The sequence below is a fragment of the Rhamphochromis longiceps genome, linkage group LG20 (assembly GCF_057381845.1).
Source record: "Rhamphochromis longiceps isolate RC_006_pf linkage group LG20, R_longiceps_female_GT1.1, whole genome shotgun sequence".
Taxonomy (NCBI): Eukaryota; Metazoa; Chordata; class Actinopteri; order Cichliformes; family Cichlidae; genus Rhamphochromis; species Rhamphochromis longiceps.
The window spans coordinates 30,694,230-30,720,530 of record NC_140576.1 but is presented as its reverse complement, the minus strand read 5'-3'; the positions used below and the strand labels follow the sequence as shown (position 1 = coordinate 30,720,530).

Genomic DNA, 26,301 nt, shown 5'->3' with positions numbered 1-26,301 from the left:
ACGCTTACGGCTCTGTTGCTATGACAGCAAGTCCCGGATGAGCTTCGGGGAACCGACTGATCCAGGATCACGCGAAATCGTCAACAATCTAATCCGGCTAACCTACTTAGCGAGGTACGAAGAACGGGCCCCAGGTTTTACTTCAACTCTTTGTATGTTACAACTTTGTTCTTCTTTGCAGCTGGCTGACAACAGAGTTCAGTGCAATCAGACACACAATCCCTGGACAGATGATGCGGTCTCTCTGCACGACCATAAATAACGCATCACAGCAACCAAGCTAGTTACAAGTAGACACGTGAGTCAACCATTGAGCACAGCACAGAAGGACATTAGAAATAACAGTTTACAAAGCACCAGCTCCTGGTTGAGCAGTTCATGAAGATTCGAGGAACAGGCAGACCAAACTCAGCACCACCTGGATTCACTACATGAAAGCCTCTGACTCTTGTAGAACATCTTTGCTGCATATGGATTAGACATCACCAAGTTCCCATTGCGTCTAAAGGTGGTTGAAACAACAGTGGATTAAGGTCCTGTGGGACTTTCAAGTTCCGGATAGAAAAGCAGCCTCTGGCCAACCAAACAGATATAGTTGACAAGGAGCAGAAGACCACAGCTGTGAAAGACGTTACTGTCAGCTGGCATAGCCACATCAGACAGATGGAGCATTAGACATCTGAGAAGTGGTGAGACTGAAGGAACAGCTGTGGCAGATGTAGGAAGTCGTCATCCTAGTGGTAATAGAAGTATTAGGAGGTGGAACATTTCCAGCAGTGAATCTTAACAGCTCACAGTAAAGACATCACTTGATTCCATTAACTGTCTGGGTCTGTGTATTTATGGTGTAGCTGCACACACGCGCGCTCTCTCTCTCTCTCTCTCACACACACACACACACACACACACACACACACACACACACACACACACACACACACCCAAACACCATTGAAACTTTCATTGTGATGCAATTTTCTTACTTTTTTTTCCTTTATTATGTAAAGATTTAGGTTTTCATTAAGTTCTTTTCATAATATGCCACTATTTTGTTTAGCCTAACACTGAGATATGTGTCCAAATCAAAACGTTTAAGGTCCAAATGCAGACACTGAGGCTTGACACTCATCTGACATACACATACAACCTGTTTCCATACAGAAATGTTCCACCAAGTATCACATTGTACAGCTTCATTTGAAACACATTGCTGATTTTAAAATTAGTATACTATATAAGCCAGGTTCTTTGGGGGATTGCTTCCTGCTGATGCCAGGTGCTGCTATCTTTGTGATATGCAACATTACTACTGCTCACTGTAGTAAATAAAGCTGTCACCTAGTATCCACTGTGATGACGGTCGTCATCTGTAGGCTTAAGTAATGTTACTTTTATTTTAACTGTCAACTGTCAAAGGTGATATGTCCTTGACTTTAGAATCAACCTTAAATGTTTAAACGTGCCTGGTCTAAGAGTAATCACACGTGACTAGAACTAGAGTAACTGAGGACAAAGAAAGCTGTCACTGGCTAAGCGTGAGAGGGAGCTGCCACACGAGCAGCGTGTTTTCACTGGAGTCTGAGCAGGTTTCTTCTGATGCTGACAGTCCTATCCTGCGGTATCCTCTTCCACCAGAGAAGATGGCTGTTGAAGTGACTTTGTTACGTTTGGCCTCTCCCTCCTTCCCCAACTCCAGTGGCCGCCCTCTCAACCAAACATCGGGGTCCTCATTTACTTCATAGATGGAACCGTCCTCCATCTGGAGATCTGGGGAGGCCCTTGGGTTCGCTTGTTCTGGCTGAGCTGTCAGCAGCTTCCCAGGAAGCTGGGAGGTGGAATGGAGGTGGTACTGCAATAGGAGATGCTTAGGTTTGTCCTGCTTCCATGGAGAAGTTTCTAAGTTCTCCCTATGGTGGCTATTTTCCAGCTTCTGCTCTCCTCTTTCTCCTTCAACATTACCTCCACCTCCTCCTCCCTCTCCATTAGCACTCTCTTTGCTAATGTTGAAGATGGAATCCCGTCGAAGCAAATCAGAGGCCAGGGTGCTGGAGGCTGACACCAGGAAATCTACAGCACCACAGTGAGCATTCAGAGATGTCATCGCTTTACCTGAGGATATAAAAGTTGTGCATCTGCTCACTTTGTCTCATTTTACCAGAGTAACACATGAAAGAAGTAAATGTGTTCCAAAAGACAAAAAAAAACTAAAACTGAACAAACATTAAGTATACAATAGAACTAAAAAGAGTGTTTTTAAATGCAACCCTGCAGAGAATCATCAACATTTCAGGACCACAGTTTTAGTGGAGTTTGAGTTAAAAGGGGAAGAAGTTTTAAAAAACTTGCACTGAGACCCACAGAGGTAGAGTGTTTCCAAAGCAAAGCATATGCACAGGACTATTTGATATATATCGCACATCAATAAACTAAAATAGAAAACTAAATAATAAAGTAAATTAATAGGGGAACAAATAGTATAAATTAGGAAGCAAATAGAATTGAAATAGTCGTTTTTTCATAGATTTATATATATAAAAAAAAAAAAATGGCTACACTTCTTTTGAGGGAATTAATGTCATTTTTTGTTAAATAGAGCATATCTCCTGTTTCTTTGTTGCTTTCAAGGTTCAGTTTCCAGTTTATTGAGTTAACTTTGTTTTGGTGAGTGCCAGAGCCTTCATGAGTACGTGTGCATTATCAGGCCATCATGCTACATGGATATATTGTATATCACAAGAGATCTTGAGATGTTCAACCAGTAATGAGCACATGCTGTGTGTACATTCAACTTCAGTCACAAAAACATCAGAGAGCAGGAGCGCTGATGCATGTTCTGACCTGTGATCTTCGGGATACCCTCAAGAGTCGGTACAGAGAAAGTGATGATGACGCCCTGGCTAGTCCCCACCCACAACATACCCTGAGAGATCAGTAAGCTGGATACACAAACGTGACCTGGAAAACAAACATTTAACCATTACATTGGTCATAGTCTAACTGTACATGTTTTATTCCTGCCCAGCCCTGACAACACTGTGTGTGTGTGTAGTCTGCCAAAATTTGAACTCGGGCTGAGCTCTGTCACTGAGCAGCTCAGTTCAATTTACAGCGTGGAGATCTTAAGGAAAAAGTGAACAGGAAGGGAAAGTTTCCAGTAAACTGTAAACGTATTGTAGTATGGGATATCACACCCCTGTGTGTCTTGGCTGAAGACATCTCTATTCATGCCTTTAAGGCAGATAATCTGTGATGACACTATGTAACTGAATGTCTGAATGTTAGATAGACAGCATTACATATTGTTCGTAAGAATGGGAGCAAGTTGTATAGAACAGAAATGCATCATTTAATAACAACTTCTGCTAACTTCTGTTCCCTGAAGGAACAAGGTTGCCCTGCCATGCAGTTGGGTTCAATAATAATAATAACTTAGATTTGTATAGTGTCTTTCAAGAAACCCAACTTTGCTTTACACAACAGTAACTAGAGCTTAAAATAGCTATGGGTTGTGGGATTTGTTGAAGAGGCGAGTTTTGAGAAGTTTCCTGAAGGACTCCAGTGTCGTGCCATCGTGAGTCTCATATGGGAGAGAGTTCCAGAGGGTGGGGGCTGCCACACTGAAGGCTCTGTCCCCAAAGGTATTAATAAGGTTGGTGCAAGGGACAGAAAGGAGACCCATTCAACATGACATCTGAGCATTCAGGCAGTGACAACAATATTCTAGAAATGCTAAACACAGGTCTAAAAGCAGCTATGCTGTATTCTTGGTATGCCCGTCTGTCTCGGTGACAGTATCGTTTTTGGCCTTGCCTGGTGACAGATAGTTGGTACGGGTGGAGATGTTGATTTCCTGCAGTTGTTGCAAGGTCTCTGTGTGGAACAGATGAATGGAGGATCCTTTGGTGAAGGCCATCCAAACACCTCCACCTGAATGGACCATATGGCTAACATGGAAGTCTGGATCTGAGTGGGCTTCGAAGCTCTGAAACACAGAGAGAAAGGGTTAATCTGTGGCTTATCTGTCAAAAAAAATATGTCAGTTGGTTTCACAAAATGTGTCATATGACTCATTTTGTGGAAAATATTTTTTTAGGAAAACACGGTACATGAATGTTCTGAAGAATATTTTAATTCATGTAAACAATAATCTGCTGGTTGTTCAGTAAATAAAGCTCTTGCCTAGTTGTGACTGTCATCTGTAGTCATCTGTAGTATTCGGGTAAGTGTGTATGCTGAGAATACATATTTACTAGGGGTGGGACTCGATTAAAAAATAATCTAATTAATTAAAGGCTTTGTAATTAATTAATTACGATTAATTGCATTTAATCACACAAGAAACCTCGCCCCAAAGTGCAAATTTTTTTTTTCATTTAAAAGGGTTTTAGCGGGCGACAGAATCAAATAATACACATGGATGTGAGTATTGTAAACTCGAGCTCTTTTCATTTTTTGGGAAAAAAATGAAGCATTTAAACTGCATTTCAATTCAAAACAGAGAAACAAAAATAATATCCCTGGTCAAAATTGGGCAGACCTTTGACAACCATTTGATATTTGATGCTCTACTGTGAATAAAATATGGATTTATGAGAACAAATCATTTCATTCTGTTTTATATACATTTCACAGAGTATCACAGCTTTTTGGGAATCAGAGTTGGAATCCAATCCAGGCAGTATTTTCCTAAATGTGGTTTACTGTTGATGCTGACCCATCAAACACATTTAACACTTACAGTTTTATTCTTCTCTTGTAGAACTGGTAATACTTATTGAGCTTACTTTGGGCCTTGACATAGCCTGTCAGTTCACTGTCTCTCTGAAACAAGCCCTTTTGTCTTATTTGCCTTAAAAAGCAGCTTTGAACAGCAGGTAGGTGGGACTGTTGAGCTGGTCTGATAATTTAGTTTTGCATTTGTGGTGGATTATACATCCAAGAATATAAAAAATGTCTGAAATGCAATAGTTAGAGGACTCTGAAGCTTGAGCCGTTGGTTCACAGGAATCACTTGTAAAAATGCCAGCCTCATTATTGGGTCATTTTGACATGGATCCACCACTGTAACAGTATACACATCCATTGCAGAGCACAAGGGAAAGTGTAAAGTGTAAAGTAAAGTGTAAGTGTAAAAGTGTTCTCAGTGTGCATACTGAACAGTCAATATACCTGCATGCAGAGGCTGTCTCCTTGTATGACAGTGACTTGGTTTTCACAGCTGGCCCACATAGTGTCTTCAAGTGTCAGCAGACAGTAGACCGGCTTGGAGCCAAGAGACACTAGCTTGCATGAATCCACATCCCACAGTCGCTCTGACAGGAAGAATTAGTTGGTGGTTTAGAACCTAATTTGAGCTCTGTGATTTAGCTCCTACTACGCTAGTGCATGACCTCATTAGTCTGACATGCAAACTCGCATCATGTGAGAGTGGTATCTGTGACAGCTCACCTCCAGTTTTTCTGTGGTATATAGCTACTTTGCCATTAGCCAGTCCAGCAAAAAGGAACGACAGTAAATGTTTGAGGCAGAGCACTGGACAGTTGTCAGGGTTTACCAAGGTCAGCAGGCACTGAACAGCTGTGTCCACACTGCTCTGAACATGGATACTGGAAAGACAAGCAGACAGAAAAGTCACATATTACACATGGGGCCAGATTGTTGCTGTTGCTGCTGTAACAAAATAACATAGCTCTACATTAGTCTTTCAAAATCTCATAGTACAATCTGCTCAAAGAGATACATAAGAAAATTGAATGTCATTACCTGATTTCATGCTTTTCATGTAAGTTTTAAGGTTGTCTTTGATTATTTATTTATATATATATTTTTTAGAATAATGTATTTTGCAATCAACTTGTTTTCTTAAGCCTTTTTTGTGCAATCCAAATCAAATAACAGCAGAGTACCACATTCTTTCAGTTTATAGCAACATAAAATTACAAAATGGGTTTAGACATCCTTTTTCTGGGTAAAAAAATAATAATGGCATAATCAGCGTAAAAACTGCCTGGTGCAAACCTCGGCATGAATGAGCAACTGTAAACTCCCACAAAAACATATGTCAGCAGCAAAAATAATTGTTTTTAGCAGCAGTGACAAAAGAGGGTTCATCCTGGCCTTAAAACTGGTCGATGAAGTGAAAGAAAATTGATGATATTAAAAAAAATGGTTCAATATTTTGAGGAATTGTCTTCTTCTTTTTTTTTCTAAACTTACAATCGTTAGTCAAATATAACAAAACTGTGGTCCAAACAATACTTAATGTTCCGACAGCTATAAAACTAAATAATGTCCTGTGTTGGAAAAGACTGACCTGCCGTCCTGCAGGCCAACACAGATTATGTTTCCTGTCTTGGCTGCCCTTGGGCCTTTCTCAGTCCCCTCCTGGAGCACTGTACTGGGGCACGGCTCCTTCACATACTCCAGGCAAAGGACTGGGGCTCTCAGTGGGAGGGTTTTGACCAAGCGGGCACTGGCTCGGTTCAGAGAGAAAATCTCTACTTGCCCATGGTTGGAGTTGCCACCTCCACCAGCAACCTGAAGACCATGACAGGAGAAAAGTAGCTTTGCTTATCACAAAAAAAAAAAAAAAAAAAACCAACAGTCAAAGCAATTATGCCATGGATCCGTAATGTACCAATAACAGTGTGTCTCGAAAGCACAGATTTGAACAGCCAAGGTTTTATACATAAGTTCTTACAGCAGGGGGACAAGCTTACCCCAGCAGCAGAGCTAACACCGTGGTAGTGGTTATACAGACATAAAACAGAAACCGCACTGAATAATGCATTCAAACATACAGATCCACATAGGAGCAGGTGAATACTGAATAAAAAAGATGTTTTCTGAACAGTGGAAGCTTAAACTCACCCAAAGGTAACCCTGTGGCAAGGATGTGCTGGCAGTGCAGAAACCAAGCAGTCTGGACTGAGATGGGCTGTGAAGAGCTGCCTCCAGCTGGCCAAACATAGCAGACATGTTTGAAACATTAATAACGTTATAAATCATCTCTAAACAAATAATTAATTAATGAAACAGAACAGATAAACAAATTATTCAAAGGTCAGTTCAGTTATTAAAACAATAATGTGTTAATAAATTAACATATTTAATTAGTGAAATGCTTTCTCATCTCATACAGCTAAAACTACTCAGTATCACTCATATATATATATATATATATATATATATACCTTAGCAATCCTTATTCGATTCCTGCCTGGGGCGTCTGTATCCAGTAAGGGTCCTAAGGCTAGACCCCCTATGCTAAGTGAGCCTACCGCAGACATGAGTGAGACAGATAAATACGAAGGCATGCCGGCTCGGATGTTGCCCGGATCAACAAGGTCCGCGTCAGGTGTTGAGGAACCAGGGCACCATGACGACAAGTGGGCTACTGGAACAAGAAGGCATTGGTGGGCAAGAGACGAAAACAGGGCGTTGTTGGAATGCTACTACGCAAGTAACCCTGGCGGAAGGGGCTACATGAATAGGATGAGGGATGTGTTCCAACATTCGAAAGAAGGGACTGCTATCACAACTAGAGATTGACGAGGTACAACATAAATGCTACGGCAAGGAGGAGTCAGGACTCCAGGTCAGGGGGGAGATATCATCACCCCCACCCGAGATTGGGTACATAGCCCCAAGTGCAATAGGAGAAGGATCGTTGAGTGCGAGAGGAACTGACCTGAAAAATAGGATCATGGCCAAGCTTGAAACCTGGATCCCCCGTAGCCGGTTACCAAGATTACGTGAAGTACCCTCAGAAGGTCTGCTAGATGATGTTAATGCAGCACTACGGACGATACCTACAACCACGATTACTGACACTAACAAGCTGATCTACAATACGGCAGCAGTGATCAGTGAGATGCTTGGCTACAAGTTGAACAGCCACAAGGGGCAGTACCCTCCATGGAGAAGGAGGCTAGAGAGCAAGATCAAAGTAGCACGGAGGGAGGTTAGCCAACTAACGGAGTTGCAGAAAGGTGCAGCAAAGAAGGTGCATAAGAAATACATCAAACTGTCCTTACCTGAGGCCTTGGAAACTGCCAAGCAAAGACTCACAGCCTTGGCCAGCCACTTGAGGAGGTACACCAGAGAGATAGAAGGCAGGAGAATAAACCAGCTGTTCTCCACGGAACCAGCAAAGGTGTACTCTCAGTGGCAAGGGAACAATAAGAGAACAACACCACCAAGGCTGGAGACAGAGCAATACTGGAAGAGCATATGGGAGAAGGAAGCAACCCATAACGGCAATGCTCAGTGGCTAGTGGATGTGAGGGCAGACCATAGCAACCTCCCTGAACAGGGTCCAGTAACCATCACAGTGGCAGATATCCAAGAAAGGGTCTCCAGTATGAAGAACTGGACAGCACCAGGGCCCGACATGGTTCACGCCTACTGGCTGAAGAAGCTGACTGCACTCCACGAGCGTCTGGCAGCACAAATGAACCAGCTGCTAGTTAACGAGAGACACCTGGAATGGCTAACCGAAGGTCGAACGGTCCTGATCCCCAAGAAGGGACCGGTCCCATCCAACTATCGACCAATAACCTGCCTCAGTACTACATGGAAGCTCCTGTCAGGCATCATATCGGCTAAGATGAACAGGCACATGGGTCAATACATGAGTGGGGCACAGAAAGGGATTGGCAAGAATACCAGAGGCGCAAAATACCAGCTACTGGTAGACAGAACAATCAGCCGAGACTGCAAGGGGGATGTGGCGTACAACACTAGAGGCCAACTCCAAGCCCATAGCACAAGTCACCATCAAGTGTGGGATCTACCAAGGAGATGCTCTGTCCCCACTGCTGTTCTGCATAGGCCTGAACCCCCTCAGTGAGATCATTAACAAGACTGGCTACGGATACCGACTACAGAATGGAGCAGTTGTCAGCCACCTCCTGTACATGGATGACATCAAGCTGTATGCCAAGAGTGAACGAGACATCGATTCACTGATCCACACTACCAGGCTATACAGCAATGACATTGGAATGTCGTTCAGACTGGAGAAGTGTAGTCGAATGGTAACAAAGAGAGGGAAGGTAGTCAGAACTGAGGGGACTGAACTACCAGAAGGCAACATTGCAGACATAGAGGACAGTTACAAGTACCTGGGGATCCCGCAGGCAAATGGGAACCATGAAGAGGCCGCTAGAAAGGCTGCAACCACCAAGTACCTGCAGAGGGTCAGGCAAGTCCTGAGGAGTCAGCTGAATGGTAAGAACAAGATCCGGGCCATCAACACCTACGCCCTGCCCGTGATCAGGTACCCTGCTGGGGTAATAGGCTGGCCAACGGAGGAGATAGAAGCCACTGACATAAAGACAAGAAAGCTCCTTACCATGCATGGAGGGTTTCACCCCAAGTCCAGCACCCTGAGTCTGTACGCTAAGTGGAAGGAAGGGGGCCGGGGACTGGTGAGTGTCAGCACCACAGTCCAGGATGAGACAACGAACATCCAAGAATACATTAGGAAGATGGCCCCAACTGACCGAGTGCTCAGTGAATACCTCAGGCAGCAGAAACCCAAGAAAGAGGAGGGAGACGAGGAACCATCATGGAAGGACAGGCCCCTGCACGGTATGTACCACCGGCAGATAGAGGAGGTGGCTGATATCCAGAAATCCTACCAGTGGCTGGACAAAGCTGGACTGAAAGACAGCACAGAGGCGCTAATCATGGCAGCACAAGAACAAGCTCTGAGTACAAGATCCATAGAGGCTGGGGTCTATCACACCAGGCAAGACCCCAGGTGCAGGCTGTGTAAAGATGCCCCAGAGACAATCCAGCACATAACAGCAGGGTGCAAGATGCTAGCAGGCAAGGCATACATGGAACGCCATAACCAAGTGGTTGGCATAGTGTACAGAAACATCTATGCTGAGTATAACCTGGAAGTCCCAAGGTCAAAATGGGAGATGCCCCCAAGGGTGGTGGAGAATGACCGAGCTAAGATCCTGTGGGACTTCCAGATACTGACGGACAAAATGGTGGTGGCTAACCAACCGTGGTGGTGGTAGACAAACATAAGAAGACGGCCGTAGTGATCGATGTAGCGGTTCCGAATGACAGCAATATCAGGAAGAAAGAACACGAGAAGCTGGAGAAATACCAAGGGCTCAAAGAAGAGCTCGAGAGGATGTGGAGGGTGAAGGTGACGGTGGTCCCCGTGGTAATCGGAGCACTAGGTGCGGTGACTCCCAAGCTAGGCGAGTGGCCATAGTATATACAGTATTCTGGAGAAGGTGTCAAATGTTACTGTGTGTGTGTGTGTGTGTGTGTGTGTGTGTGTGTGTGTGTGTGTGTGTGTGTGTGTGTGTGTGTGTGTGTGTGTGTGTAGATTTTTTAAAATTATTACTCAAGTATAAAAACAATAATAAACACAGCTGCAATGTTTTGGTTCTGTAACCTTTATTCTATCATTACTTTATTAGAGATTAGGTGTAAGAGTTGTTTAGTGTGAATAATTAAATAATAGTTTAATACAACATCATATTGTGCCTTGTACTTAGATAGACAGCAAGTAGAGAGTGATAGATGAGATGAGGAGATGGAAGGAGGAAGAGAGGCAAAGAGTGAGTGTGACAAAGTGGGTGAGAAGACCATTTGTCTATATTCTTAGTTAACATTCTTGTTTTGATTTAACCATATTTCACATGTAATCTGCAATAGGCAAACATCTACTATCCCGGGTTTGTTTATGTTTTGCACTTTTACAGATTATATAATATAACATCTTGGTTTAAATCAATTCCTACAAGTTTGTTAAGTTAACATGTTCTATATTTCAACTGTTAATTTGTATTGTTTAGAACTTTCCTTACGTACCTGTCTTCTAGAAACAAAAGGAGGAAATGTAGTTTTACTTCCTGCTTTATACCTTCTGAGTTCATCTGAGGTCACAGGAAGAGACCAAGTGCAGAAGGGGAAGAACTCTTATAATTTAATAAAGTTGATTTTAGAGGGTTTATAAAGAAATAGATTTATTGTTGTGATATGTATTGATTACACCACAGAGTTTGTTGCCAGTAAGGAGGAGTAGTAGAGGTTTGAATATAATAATGTTCATCTTACCTACTTACTGAATGGAATAGTCCAGAGGAGAAATTGTTTGGTTAAGTGGACTATTTAAGCAGAAGAACTCAGGTGTTTCGGGAAGAAAGGTTCAGGTCAGTGTAGCTGTGTGCAGTTTGACCTTAATTTCCGTTGATTTAAGTTCAGTTATGTTTATTTGAACTGAGTTAATTTGGAGTTGAGTTTATTTGTTTCTTTGTAAATATTTTTTGGGTCACAAAATACCATACCATACCATACCACCTTTATTTATGAAGCACTTTAACATAAAAACCAGAGTTCACAAAGTGCTGTACATGCTAATAGCATAAGTAAAGAAAATTAAAATGAGATAAGATAAAATAAATAACTAAAAAACTAAAATAAATTGAAACATGTTAAAACAAATTGAGTCAACCCCTCTAATCAATGCCAAAGGCTTCAGCGAATAAATATGTTTTAAGAAGACTTTTAAATTCAGAGAGAGAAGAGGCCTGCCTAAGATGCAAGGGTAGATCATTCCACAACTTTGGAGCAACTACAGCAAAAGCACGATCACCTTTAAATTTATACTTAGTTTTCGGTACCTTAAGGAGCTGCTGATTGGCGGACCTAAGGGAACGGGCAGGTGTATATGGTTGTAGTAGCTCCGAGAGGTGGGGGGGGGCAGGCCATTAAGAGATTTAAAAGCAAATAAGAGAATTTTAAAAACAATCCTAGAATGTACATGTAGCCAGTGGAGTGAAATTAAAATTGGGGTAATGTGCTCAAACTTTTTTGTTCCAGTTAAAAGACGTGCTGCAGCATTTTGCACAACCTGCAGGCGCCTAATGGACGCATCACTAACCCCAAAATAAAGTGCGTTACAATAATCCAGCCTAGAAGTAACAAAGGCATGGATTACTGTCTGAAAATGCTGTTTCGATAAGATAGGCTTTATTTTGGCTAATTCCCTCAAATGAAAAAAGCTACATCTTACAACAGCTCTGACCTGGCTTTCAAGTTTAAGATTTGCCTCTATTTTAACTCCCAGATTAGTGATGACTGGTTTAACATACTGTGCCAGTGAACCAAGATCTATAATAGTGGCCTCAGAAGCGCCACCAAAAACCATCACTTCTGTTTTCTGTTCATTAAAATGTAAAAAGTTCAAAGCCATCCAGGCCCTTATTTCATCAAGGCATCTGAGCAGCAGGTCTACTGAGAAGCCATTTATCTTTTTAAGTGGGAAATAAATCTGGGAGTCATCGGCGTAGCAGTGGAAAGAAATCCCATGTTTCCTGAAAATAGACCCAAGGGGTAGGAGATATAGAGAGAAAAGAAGCGGGCCTAAAACTGAACCCTGTGGGACCCCACATTGAAGAGAAGCAGCAGAGGATACAAACTCCCCTAGTTTCACAGAGAAAGTTCGCTCTGCCAAATAGGATCTGAGCTACTGCAGTGCGGTACTCCGCATACTCACCAACTGCTCTAAACGGGAAATTAAAATATTATCATCCACTGTATCAAAAGCAGCAGTTAAATCTAACAGCACAATGATAACACAGTCACCTGAGTCATTTGCCAAAAACACATCATTAAAAACTCTTAAAAGGGCAGATTCGGTACTATGTAAAGCTTTAAAACCAGATTGGAAAACTTCTAAAATACCCTGTTCTTCTAGGAAGGACATTAATTGCTTGTAAACTACCTTTTCAAAATGGTGAATAAATCACTTGCTACACTGGACAGCATCAGTCTCCTGCACTTCTTTGACCGCTTAAGTCAAGTTCTACCACAGTGAGTCTATTAGGGTACCTGGGTCATTGACCCAGTGTTTTCAGTTCTTATTTTGTTTTATTACTGTGAAGGTTTTGGTTTCTGTTTTGCATTTTGCATTTCTCTTTTCCCCAGTTCTTCTGTGTGTGATTTTGTAGTTCCTAAGTTTAATCCCATACTCCCTCTGTTCTGTGTCCAGTCGGTCTGCCCTCATCTCACGTCTCTGCTCACTCTGTTGAAGTGTCTGCTTGTGAGTCTGTGTCTGTGAGTTCAGTCTGTGTTCCCCGTTTTACTTTGAAGGTCCATGTCTTATGTTAATGTGTCTAGTTTTGCTTCCTTTGTCTCGTTAGCCCTGATTTGTCCCAGCTGTGTTTCTCTGCTGTTTCCCTTTCTCTGATTGCGTCCTCTGTATATTTAAGTCCTGTGTCTTCCCTTGTCTGTGTCGTGATCTTCATCATCCCGTGCTGTGTGATCCATCCATCCATCCATCCATCCATCTTTCTCATTTAGTAATAATTGTTTGTTTCGAGTCCATCATTTCTCCTAGCCTGCCTGCACACAGCCTTCACTTGACAGAGTCGTAGGCAGAGCCTGCTTTATTTCCTACAGTTTTTTTTTATCTGTTGCCCTACGGTTCCAAGTGCTATCACCAATCTGTGCATTTTATTATCTCATAACACTTGTTTAATCAGCTACAATCTCTCCTATGGACTCTTTAATGTCTACAGTCTCAGATCAACACAGCCGTGCCCTCCAGCACTATCAGCAGCAGGAGCAGCAGCAACCCCTCAACAGCAACATTGCACCTATCAGGTAAAACATAAACTATGTTTGCTTTGCATTGTCCCCACCTAATGACAGTGATAGTGTATGATGCGCTTCCACATTAGATTCTTGATGAATGTGTGTTGTTTTTATTCAGCCTGGTTCTACAGGGAGTGCAGAATTATTAGGCAAATGAGTATTTTGTCCACATCATCCTCTTCATGCATGTTGTCTTACTCCAAGCTGTATAGGCTCGAAAGCCTACTACCAATTAAGCATATTAGGTGATGTGCATCTCTGTAATGAGAAGGGGTGTGGTCTAATGACATCAACACCCTATATCAGGTGTGCATAATTATTAGGCAACTTCCTTTCCTTTGGCAAAATGGGTCAAAAGAAGGACTTGACAGGCTCAGAAAAGTCAAAAATAGTGAGATATCTTGCAGAGGGATGCAGCAGTCTCAAAATTGCAAAGCTTCTGAAGCGTGATCATCGAACAATCAAGCGTTTCATTCAAAATAGTCAACAGGGTCGCAAGAAGCGTGTGGAAAAACCAAGGCGCAAAATAACTGCCCATGAACTGAGAAAAGTCAAGCGTGCAGCTGCCAAGATGCCACTTGCCACCAGTTTGGCCATATTTCAGAGCTGCAACATCACTGGAGTGCCCAAAAGCACAAGGTGTGCAATACTCAGAGACATGGCCAAGGTAAGAAAGGCTGAAAGACGACCACCACTGAACAAGACACACAAGCTGAAACGTCAAGACTGGGCCAAGAAATATCTCAAGACTGATTTTTCTAAGGTTTTATGGACTGATGAAATGAGAGTGAGCCTTAATGGGCCAGATGGATGGGCCCGTGGCTGGATTGGTAAAGGGCAGAGAGCTCCAGTCCGACTCAGACGCCAGCAAGGTGGAGGTGGAGTACTGGTTTGGGCTGGTATCATCAAAGATGAGCTTGTGGGGCCTTTTCGGGTTGAGGACGGAGTCAAGCTCAACTCCCAGTCCTACTACCAGTTTCTGGAAGACACCTTCTTCAAGCAGTGGTACAGGAAGAAGTCTGCATCCTTCAAGAAAAACATGATTTTCATGCAGGACAATGCTCCATCACACACGTCCAAGTACTCCACAGCGTGGCTGGCAAGAAAGGGTATAAAAGAAGAAAAACTAATGACATGGCCACCTTGTTCACCTGATCTGAACCCCATTGAGAACCTGTGGTCCATCATCAAATGTGAGATTTACAAGGAAGGAAAACAGTACACCTCTCTGAACAGTGTCTGGGAGGCTGTGGTTGCTGCTGCACGCAATGTTGATGGTGAACAGATCAAAACACTGACAGAATCCATGGATGGCAGGCTTTTGAGTGTCCTTGCAAAGAAAGGTGGCTATATTGGTCGCTGATTTGTTTTTGTTTTGTTTTTGAATCTCAGAAATGTATATTGGTGAATGTGGAGATGTTATATTGGTGTCACTGGTAAAAATAAATAATTGAAATGGGTATATATTTGTTTTTTGTTAAGTTGCCTAATAATTATGCACAGTAATAGTCACCTGCACACACAGATATCCCCCTAAAATAGCTAAAACTAAAAACAAACTAAAAACTACTTCCAAAAACATTCAGCTTTGATATTAATGAGTTTTTTGGGTTCATTGAGAACATGGTTGTTGTTCAATAATAAAATTATTCCTCAAAAATACAACTTGCCTAATAATTCTGCACTCCCTGCATGTGCCCCTTTTTAACTTTGAGCACCCACCCCTTCAAACATCTCTGCACGGCCCTGGTCCACACATAGCAACAAACCATTGATGAGTAGTTTGTTGCTATGTGTCTTTTGGACTGCGGTTACCCACTTGTAAGAAGGCCAGTGAAAATACTACATGGGAGGAAACTGTTCAGGCTATGAGGAATGTGTGGACATGCAGCAACGCAGGGGAAGAGCTGGTGAAGCTGAAAGCAGGAGGTCAGGATAGTCCAGCTGAGATTGAGTCACCACAAATTTCCTTCATTTAATTAAAGACTAATCAAACACAGACTCTAAGTGAAACATTTTTGGACAACTGTATTTGTCATCAGCAACAGCTCTCTCACCTTCAGAGTGTGTGTTCTGGAGGAGAAAACCGAAAGTTTACAGGTAAGCAGTGGGCAGCTTAACAGAGCTTTCGTCTTCCCATCTTCTTCAGCACATTCCCAACCTGATGTGTTTTCCTTTCCTGACCAAACAACAGACACGCACGCACACACAAACATTAAAGACAAAAACTAACAACTTTCTTAAACTGTCAAAATGCAGACTTTGCTGTATGATAATGATGATGATGATGATGATGATGATAATGATAATAATAATAATAATAATGATGGATTGCATTTATATAGCGCTCATAGATCCTCAAAGCACTTTACAATTCCACTATTCATTCACTCTCACATTCACACACTGGTGGAGGCAGCTACAGTTGTAGCCACAGCTGCCCTGGGGCAGACTGACAGAAGTGAGGCTGCCATATCGCACCATCAGCCCCTCTGGCCAACACCAGTAGGCGGTAGATGAAGTGTCTTGCCCAAGGACCCAATGACCGAGACAGACAACGCTGGGGATCGAATCGGCAACCTTATGGTTACAAGATGAGCTTCCCAACCCCCTGAACCACAGTTGCATGTATGTAGTAACTTTAAAGTTGAAGACAAATACAACTTATGATTAAAATTAAATGTAAAATTAATTTGATGATTTATTGGTGAATTAATGTCAAACTCATGTCTCAGCATGAATAGGCTGCAAATTTCAATTTAACCTAAAATTGGCTTTTATTGTTTTACAGCATTTATCAGCACTGCTAACTGGTTGGTAGTTTTTAGGTGAAGCACAAATCTAAAAAGATTGTGAATCTGAGTGCTCAGAGTATCAAAATGCTATGCACGCAGCAGTCCATTTCCACACTCCACACACACAATTAAACTTACTCTGGGCTATCTTGGCGAGGTGAAGACGGTTCACCCAGGAGATCTTACTGAAGGGGTTGGGAGTGTTGAAGACCACCATGATGCTCACTGGACGACCAGACCTGTCAGGCATAGAAGATATGACCACATAATATTCAAACACTTTCACACACCTCTGCCTGGTAAAACCTCACTGCCCCTTCTCTAAGTCTGCTTTGGATATGGACCTCTTGACACTTACTTGTCAGGTTTGCCTGGAACAGATAGGCGTAGGCGACACTTGTTGGCGTTCTGGATCTCCTCCTCCTTTAGACGGATGAGCCTCTGCAGAGCCAGACACCAGTCCTGAGACACTGTGGTATTCAGATTCTGGCAGGGAGATTAAAAACAAGGGGGAAATAAAGGATGGACCTCACTTGCTTGGGGTGGGGTTGTGTTTTGTTTTGTTTTGTTTTTATTTATAAACAAATACAGCAGAGGTGTGGTCGCTTGCTCAACTGCAGGTGCTGCAGTGAACTCAAGGGTCGGTCCCAGGGAGGTTGGAGAGACGGGTGGAGATAATTTATCTAACAAGGTTTTTCCCTTTTTATAATAAGATCAGAGACAAGAGGAGAGGAAGAGTGTACCGAACTGGGAAGAGTTATATAAGTGCAAAATCAATAAGAACCCCTAACACAACCGCAACAACAGTGTGTTGGGTTGCAGTCTTTTACATACACATTCAGAGTTTTAATCAATAATGTGCTTAGACATACTGCTGCTCACTGATGATCACCTTTTCTTAACCTACAATTCTTTCATATAATTTTATGGTCATTAAAAGCTGTTGAGCCATACCATTTTCTCAATACTACTGTAGGGTCCTACAGTATATAGCACCTTGATGTGAATTTTGTAAAACGTGAATTGAATTGAAAGTGAGAGCTTTAATCATCTACCTACTACTCTGCACATCACCCATGTTCTTAAAAATCTGTCCTGTACTATTCTTCTTCATATGTATGCCTGGTTTGAGATAGTAGGCATTAATGCAGTTATAGCTGTCTGTCCAAAACAGCTTGCTATTATGATATATTTATATTTAACTGGTTAAACAAAACAATTATTATTAATCAAGAGGACAATGAAGTATTACAGTTTTTCTTGATTGCTTAATCACTATAACCAATCTTGTGAACCCAAATTTCAAAACCATAATGCCACTTTCCAAAAAGCACACCCATTACCCTGAGCTATAAACACTATGCCCCTGCTTTACCACATGAGTCAGATGTGGTGAACTGTTACTGCAAAACTCTACACACAAATCCCTACATTTGTCAGTGCTGACACCATGTGGTCACTTAGAAAGCACTAGCAGTCAATAATGCTAACTCACATCAGCACAGTTTTAGCTCAATTAGCACACAATTAACGAAGTGGAAACACTAAAAGTCAAAATGTATCACACACCAATCAGAAACTTTGATAGATAGACAAAAGCGGCAAAGTCAGCTCATTCAGGTTTGAAACAATGGATCCAAAGACATTTCAAGGAGGAGGAGGAGAAGGAGGTCTAGGACACCAGGGAGGAGGAGGTGGAGGAACATAATTGGCCATTGGGCTATTGTAAATGCCCCCTGGTCAGCGTGGAGGGAATGTTGCTCCCTGTGCCGGCATCAGCCAACGAGGGGTACACCACTGCCATGCCATTCTAGGACCCTATAAATAAGGGGACCATATTTTGATTTCCAAAAGGAGGACACTTGGCCCAGTCATGAAAAACTTTATTTACAGTTTTTCTGAATTGCTAAAACACTAAACCCCATTGTAAAAACTAAATTGTCAACTATGAAAACTCTTTCATCAAATCAATCTCACAGTTGCCAAAATCTTAAACACTATTTATGTGGTTAGGAGACCGTTGGCAAATCTGAATCTCCCGTTTACCAAAACTCTCTAAACACATTCTCAAATACAAAACACATTTAGCAGTGTGGTGCACTTGTATCCAGAATGGTGCACACAGGCAACAGAAGTTAAACACAACTAACACACTGTTTTCATCATTAACTCTCTACCACTCAAAATGGAAAACACATGTTGCAACCTCTTCTTTTGTTTTTTGCTAGATTGAATACAGCTTCATCCACGAAGATGTATTCATGAGGCCTAACCATTGAGTCAAGTACACAACAAACTAATTTTAGTTCTGTAAATGAATAGTATGATGTATACATGTGCTGTGTATACAAGTATACTTATAACTAAATTGTTTTTTGTTTAGAATTGAAGGATGGCCACATGAGGGTGGAAGGACATGAATGCGCTCACAACACCAGGAGACACTTATTGTGGATATGGTCAATCAGAATAATGGAATTCGACTGCATGGAACACAGCAGTGGATTATAGAAAACAACATACATGTTGAATCTAGCAAAAAGGAGAAGAAAAGGTCGCAATGTCATAGGTCAACGTACCATTATTGAACTGCCTGGCCAGCGTGGTGGAAATGTAACTGTGCTGCCTTCAGCAGCTATGGGGTTCTCCGCTGTCATGTTACTGTTGGGCCATACAACACCGAACTTCTAGCAACATTCCTGGATGGTCTACAGGATGCTTTGCTTGAGCAGAGACATCGCGAGCAGGCAGAGCATCCCATATCATTTGGGACAATGTGAGCTTTCACCGAGGTCCAAAAATATGCAACTGGTTTCACAATGAGCAGCATTTTATCAATGTGTTTCTTCCACCATACTCTCCCTTTTGAACCCTGTCAAGGAGTTTTTCTTAGCATGGAGATGGAAAGTATATGACCGAAATTCTTAAACACAGGAAAATCTACTTCAAGCAGATTAAATTATCTGAATATGCTGTAAAATATTTTTTTTTATGTATATGTAACTTTTTTTATTGCAGTTCTTTTTTCTTTTTTTTTGTTAAAATGTGAGTACAAGTATAAATGAATGAATAAATACACATTCTTTTCCCGCTTTCTCACAGTGTTTTGTATTTATTTCTGTAGTGTGTAATAGTTGCTAAGTTGTGTTTGCACGTTGGCTGGTTTTGTGTGGTTTTTGACAGTAGTGCTTGATTTTGAGAAAAGTTTAAATAGTTTGGGGTCAAATGTTTGGTTTTGCAAGACAAATCAAAGGTTTTGTGTGTGTAGTTTGAATTTTACAGTTTGTGTTTAGTGTTTTGAGACAAAGAGATGAGATTTTAGGAAATGTGTTTTAGCAATTCAGAAAAACTGTATTCTGGTTGCTTAAAGAAAACGTTAACATATTTAAATGATGCCTTCTATGTGCGGTTAATGAATGGTGAAATAAAAAATATCACATAGGCTTTTACAAGTCAAGTGCAAAAAAAGAGGATGGTTGGTCACCCTACTATAACACTATGCTTCTCCTTGCTTTTCTTGGTGGTCTGAGACAACATATGTTCCAGTGGGACTGAGGGGAACCAGCAGCCAGAGCAGCCTCACTACGTTCTTGTTGTCAGCTTCCATCACGCTGCTCTGGTTCGAGACTGGTTTACCAATAACCCAAGGTTTTCTAACATCTTTCTGCCTGCATACTCTCCCTTTCTAATCCCGAGGAGTTATTTTCGGCATGGCAGTGGAAAGTGTATGACAGAGAACCGTATGCCCGTGTATATACATTGGTTGCGTCTTTTGTGTTCATCATGTGAAAAGGTTTTTGAGGGTAAGAACCAAAAGCAACGTAACTTGTTTTACATTTATTGCACCAGTGTGTACAACTATGTTGTCGTGTGTGTGTTTTTGAGGTCTTGTGTGTGATGTCTGTGGGCAAAGTTTGGTTTTTCAGCAAGAGTGAATGATTTTGAGTGTAGAGCTTCATTTTGACCTGACAATACGATGTTTGGGAAATTGGGTGAGACATTATGGATTTGTGCTTACTGTTTTGGGGATACAAGGCATAGTTTCAAGAAATGTGTTTAAGCAATCGAGAAAATCTGTAAGCAATCGAGGAAAACTGTAAAATGAAATCAGAACAAATCTCTTTTACAAAGTGCTAACACTTGCCAAATATGACACCAAAACTAAAAGGTGTGATTTTACATAGTGTGACAGTGTTTCCATAAAATTTAAGAGTGAAATTTCAGAAGGAACACATCAATATATCTGTCGATTTATCGATGGAACAGCAGAAAAGCTGTGATCAACCAATCTCTATATCTCACATGCTTTCAGAACACTTTTAGGAAGACATACCTGCTGCATAAAGCAGCAGGTTTCAGGCCCCTCTTCTGTGGAACCAGCTTCCAGTTTGGATTCGGGAGACAGACACTATCTCTACTTTCAAGATTAGGCTTAAAACGTTCCTTTTTCCTAAAGCATATAGTTAGGGCTGGACCAGGTGACCCTGAATCCTCCCTTAGTTATGCTGCAATAGACGTAGGCTGCTGGGGGACTACCCTGATTCGTTGAGTTTTTCCTTTTCAGTCACCTTTCTCACTCTCTATGTGTTAATAGACCTCTCTGCATTGAATCACACTTGTTATTAACCCTTTAAGACCTACCATAGAACCAAGTCCGCCAGAGCTTATATTATATTTTTACATGCTGTGGAGCCATTTTTGGGAGCATTTCAAGTTGCTATACATCAATACAAACATTATAGCCCAGATTTTAATAATATGTATTCATTAAGTGCATAGTAATTACATAAATTGCAAAAAAGTGCAATAAACTACAAAAAAATTTAAAATCGTTTTTGATTTTTTAACATATATTTGTAGTTAGAGAAATTTAAGAGGCTTATCCCTCAAAACTGTAAATACAAAAAAGTTGCACAAAATAGTTTCCCACCACAGGAAATGTATTTTGAGTGTCTTCATAGTTTTATTTTTGAAATACACCAATTTTTATACACTGCAGGAAAAACGAAAATAAATATTATACTGCAAATTTGCAAAAAAGCAGCATATGCATCAAAATAAACTATTTCCAGCAGTGCAATATGAGTCCTAAGCATCCCAGAAAAGACACAGAAAGTCATAAAGTCAAAGATAACTTTTAAAAAGAGCAGTATAGGCCCTGAGGCCTTGATCGCAAAAAAGACTACATTTCCGCGAAAATGACGTCACTTCCGGTTTCGGGCAGGTAATGGCGGAAATGCAAAAGTTCGCGCTGACGTCTATTCCAACGTAGGAAGTGTTATGGACAGCTGATCGGATCGGTAAAGCGTGTTTCTGGAATATTATGTTTTTGTTCCTGCAAGCGCTTTTTATGCAGTTTTTGCAAAGCTTTATGTGGAAGGAAACCGTGACCGAGGACAAGCTGATGGCATAAGATGTAAGTACAACTCCTCCGGTTTCATATGCAAAAAAAATTTTTGCGCTAGCTTACGTGGTTGCAGTGCTACTGGGATTTAAAAATAGTTACGCATAACAGAGCGTTCCCGCTCCAATCGGCTCTAAAGGGTTAATCTCTGTCTCTCTTCCACACCATGTCTTTATCCTGTCTTCCTTCTCTCACCCCAACCGGTCGCAGCAGATGGCCCCGCCCCACCCTCAGCCTGGTTCTGCCGGAGGTTTCTTACTGTTAAAAGGGAGTTTTTCTTTCCCACTGTTGCCAAAGTGCTTGCTCATAGGGGGTCATTTGATTGTTGGGTTTTTTCTGTATGTATTATTGTAGGGTCTACCTTATAATATAAAGCGCCTTGAGGTGACTGTTGTTGTGATTTGGCGCTATATAAATAAAACTGAATTGAACTGAATTGAATTGAATTCATAAAGCAAAGTGAAAATAATAATAAATATTGTTACCTGGTAGATTCCGTGGAGCGTGCCAACCAACAGTGAGACCTCCTCCACTACAGCCAGGTCATGCTGCAGCTCTTCCAATTCCTGATACAATCTTGGAGGGCCAAGCAATACTTTACCTGAAACACATACGTGGTCACATTTAGCATCTATGACAGCTTTGTACCAGGCATCTTCAGTATCAGAGGGGACCTCTGGTGGGTGCTTGGGGAAGTCCCCCTCCAATGCCAAAGATTCCCAAGCCACTGCAGAGCACCACCCCGAGGGAGGCCAGAACATCTAGCCACACGCCCCAGAACCAACAAGCACATGCATCGTAGTCTAAGGAGCTTGGAAAGAAAAGCATCTGGACTTCTTTAGGCTGCTTGAAGACGTTTCACCTCTCATCCGAGAAGCTTCTTCAGTTCTAGGGTCAAATGGTGGAGAGTCCCAGATTTAAACCCCATGGGGGTATCCCCCAAGGAGGGACAAAGGACCCCCTGATGATCCTCTACCTAATCACATGAGCCAAGGTGTGAAAATGGGTGTGGCTCATGAAAGTTATGCAGTTTAATGTCTCATTGCACTCTGAAATGAAAGCATAGTACAAATACGCAATTGGAGTAAAAGAAATCATGGAATCAATTTATAGACCAAAATGTATTCTAAACTTTTGACTCATCAAAGTAGCACCTGATATAACAGCTGAACACAGCCGTGGCTTCTTTCTACAATAGAAATCAAATATTCTCCCATATCTGTAGCAGAAGTTCCCATAAATGTGGACCTTGTAGGTTGCTTTGCTTCACTCTTCTGTCCAGTTCATCCCAAACCAGCTTGATGGGGTTTAAGTCTGGACACTCCGTGTTTTCAAGCTCACCACCTTGTTCTTTGTTCCTGAGGTAGTTCTGGCACAGCTTGGATCTATGTTTTGGGTCATTATCTTGCTGTAGGATGAACCCCTGACCAACTAAGCTCATACCAGAGGGTACTGCATGGTGCTGCAGAATGCTGTGGTAGTTGTTTGGGTTCAGGGTGCCTCTCACTCTGGTAGTGTATATATTGCTTTGCACTCAGAGCGCATATAAATTTCGATTTTCCATTTTATATAAGAACATTAGCAGTGCAGTGAAATAATTGTTTTATGCGTTCATGTTCAGAAATAAAAGTCAGCAATAATCATAGAACACAAGCATCACTTTCTGTGTGGTTGTTCAGTGTGCACAGCCTGTGTTTATATTTTCTGCAAACATATATTCAATTAGTGCTGTCAGCGTTAATCTTGTTAAAATGACATTAACACCATAGCACCATAACACGGACAGCACTAATATATTCATATCAGTATTCTATAGAAAGGCACACTGTTGTGATTCTGTCATAATTATGACTCCTGGCTCAAGACCTTTACACAGTACTTTAAAACAGATAGCTTGGAATAATTCCCAATCAAATTCTTAATATTTGCTTGCTTTTAGTATACTGCACAGCAATCTGTGTGGTAGCTCAGATAATGAGATGTGGATATGATACCAGTGATGCTGGCAGTAGAGCTGTGACATCTGGCTGTGATGACACCGTCTTTGCCCTGCAGACTATCTTGCCCCACCTCCACCACCTGAGTCTGCAGCAGAGAAGCACTCCACTTCACTGTGTACTTAGGACCAACAGGAACCAGGGTGTTGATGTCAGGGGGACCCCTGGTGGACAAATATATTGCAAACATTTACAACAAGGGACTGGGGGTCTCAGCAGGACACAACAGCTATGGCGTAACTGCAGCTTGTCTAGGAAATGTTTTTCTTATCTAGATTCACTGACACTTAGTAACATATGTAAAGATGGTTATTAACTCAATAAGTCAACCGAGGGGTTGTGTTGGAAGTATATCTACGTATGCAGGTAAACAGACTGATACCAATACATACATTATTTCAACTCAACCCTGCACTAAAACCACTTTCTACTGCAAATCTCATTCACCCAGTCACAAGCATTCTCATAAAGAGCGTTTATCGATGCCTAAGGACTATTGCACACACAGTCCTACACCAATTGATGTATCAGGGCAAATTCCATATTTAGTATCTTAAATACACTTTGGCCAAAAAGTATTTGTCCCTGTGGCAGCAGAGCCAAAGCAGAATACAAGTCCAGTTTCCCCTGGTAAATAATAAATAAATAAATTAATAATAATAATAATATTAATAATAATAATAATAATGGGGAGATAAAACCAATAATAACACCAATATTTGTAGTTGACATGGCTTTCTTTTAGTACCTGTTCAAGCTCTGAGAACCCTACGAGACGAACTTGTATAATATCCCAAATAATAACAGCTGGGTAATTGCAAATTCACTCCAACCATTCAGTTAATTTTAATTGAATTCTATTTTATTCATATAGTGCCAATTCACAACAACAATCACCACAAGATGACTTTGGTCACTATACGTATCGCACCAGTCAGGATATTCAGAAACACCTAGGAGTAAAGTTTGGGATTAAAGAGGTTTGGTACTTACTTCAGGTTCACATTGGCACAAATGAGGGTGTCGTTGATGAGAAAGACCTTCCGCTCCTTTGACTTGATAACTTGACCTTTATCCCCAAAAACTATCTCAGTAAGAAGTTCACAATGAATCAGCTGCCTCTGTTCTGAGTTCAGCAGCTAAAAACAATGCAGGTCACTGATTACAAAGTATTCTTACATAATGTTTGAAACTACAGAAATCAAGAAATGTCTTCACTGAAATCAAGTTTCAGAGTAGTTTTATCCCAGGTAAGATTCATGTCACAAGCTAAGAGCTGACAAAGTACACCTTCATATCTGCAGACAGTTTGGCATGGTGCTGATTAGCTGAAGATATCAAATTCCTTGAGAAACAAATTTTCTCATTTATTTTATCCCATATTAAGGTAACCCATTGGTTACTAGACTAGTGTTAAATTCAGCTTGAATAGAGAACTTTGGTGATCTTCCGTCAGCTGCCCAGAGGTACCATGAGCAATACAAATTAATTTAGCTGAACACATGCTGGAGGATGAACCCACCCAACCATGTACTTTCAACGTCCAGCTAGAAAAATGAAAGAGGACTCAAAAATCAAACATCTATGCAAATTCATGCTGGGTAATGCAAATAAAGTCTATCAGATGAGATTCTCCCACAGATTGTGGAATCTCCTTACACCATTTTCAAAAATGTAAGAGAAGCTTGTTCTTTGCATCCATACAACTGGAGCTTTGCTTTTAAAGATTGATTGGACAAAGGAAAGTGAATGGACTTTCTGGTGACTTCTGAATATATGTGGTCATGCCATTATCTCAAATTTACCCGCAAGTTTCATGAACAGCTTATGTTTGCATAAATAAATGCATAGTTGTCACCTTGTTGAGATTGCGTTCCCCAGTGCTGTGAGCTAAGTGCTGGATCTCAGCCTCCTGATCAGCCAGACGTTTCTGCTCATTGAGTTTCTCGGCCAGGGTCTCAAGCTCAGTCAGAGCCAGCTGCAGGGGCAGCCGGTCACTGTGGGACCTTGGAGTGTTCTTCAACATGTCCTGATGCAACACAGCAGAGACTGTTCATATAACATATCTTATGGTGACAGAGAATTTAATAGTCCATAGAGAGAACTCATTATAAAGACAGAAAATATAGAAAACCTTTCACTTGACAATAGTATTTTACCAAATACAACCTTACATTTAAGTGAGTGGGTTAAAAAAGGAAAGATTAAATATTATTTAATCATTTAAAGTCTGCCCATTCTCTTGAGTCCTTATTTTATTTTTGGACTAGAGCAGAATGACTGACAGACAAATAGTCTTTGTTCGTCTTATATCACGTTTAGTGCAGCCCCTCAGTTCATCCTCTCTCTGAACCAAGGGTTTGTAACACTTCCTCCTTGAAGCCATTGTTTTTTAAAGTTACCCTGATTTTAATTAAAAGTACTCAAGAAACTGAATTGCCATTGCCAAAGACCTGAATTAAATTGTAAAAATTAA

At 41.3% G+C, this 26,301-nt stretch overlaps 1 protein-coding gene across 1 annotated transcript in view; it reads right to left on the bottom strand.

Moving 5' to 3' along the window:
* Positions 1-926: 926 nt before the first annotated feature.
* Positions 927-26,301, bottom strand: part of arhgef10lb (Rho guanine nucleotide exchange factor (GEF) 10-like b) — a 37,804-nt gene continuing 12,429 nt past the window's right edge. The window contains exons 9-22 of the mRNA XM_085394574.1: positions 25,684-25,854; positions 24,819-24,964; positions 23,823-23,989; positions 22,314-22,429; positions 16,783-16,910; positions 16,563-16,663; positions 15,687-15,808; positions 6,871-6,957; positions 6,314-6,537; positions 5,449-5,606; positions 5,170-5,312; positions 3,811-3,982; positions 2,839-2,955; positions 927-2,109 (exon numbers count right to left, since the gene is read on the bottom strand). Coding sequence (XP_085250700.1) covers positions 1,523-2,109; positions 2,839-2,955; positions 3,811-3,982; positions 5,170-5,312; positions 5,449-5,606; positions 6,314-6,537; positions 6,871-6,957; positions 15,687-15,808; positions 16,563-16,663; positions 16,783-16,910; positions 22,314-22,429; positions 23,823-23,989; positions 24,819-24,964; positions 25,684-25,854 — 2,439 coding nt within the window. The 3' untranslated portion in view covers positions 927-1,522. The remainder of the gene's footprint in view (positions 2,110-2,838; positions 2,956-3,810; positions 3,983-5,169; positions 5,313-5,448; positions 5,607-6,313; positions 6,538-6,870; positions 6,958-15,686; positions 15,809-16,562; positions 16,664-16,782; positions 16,911-22,313; positions 22,430-23,822; positions 23,990-24,818; positions 24,965-25,683; positions 25,855-26,301) is intronic.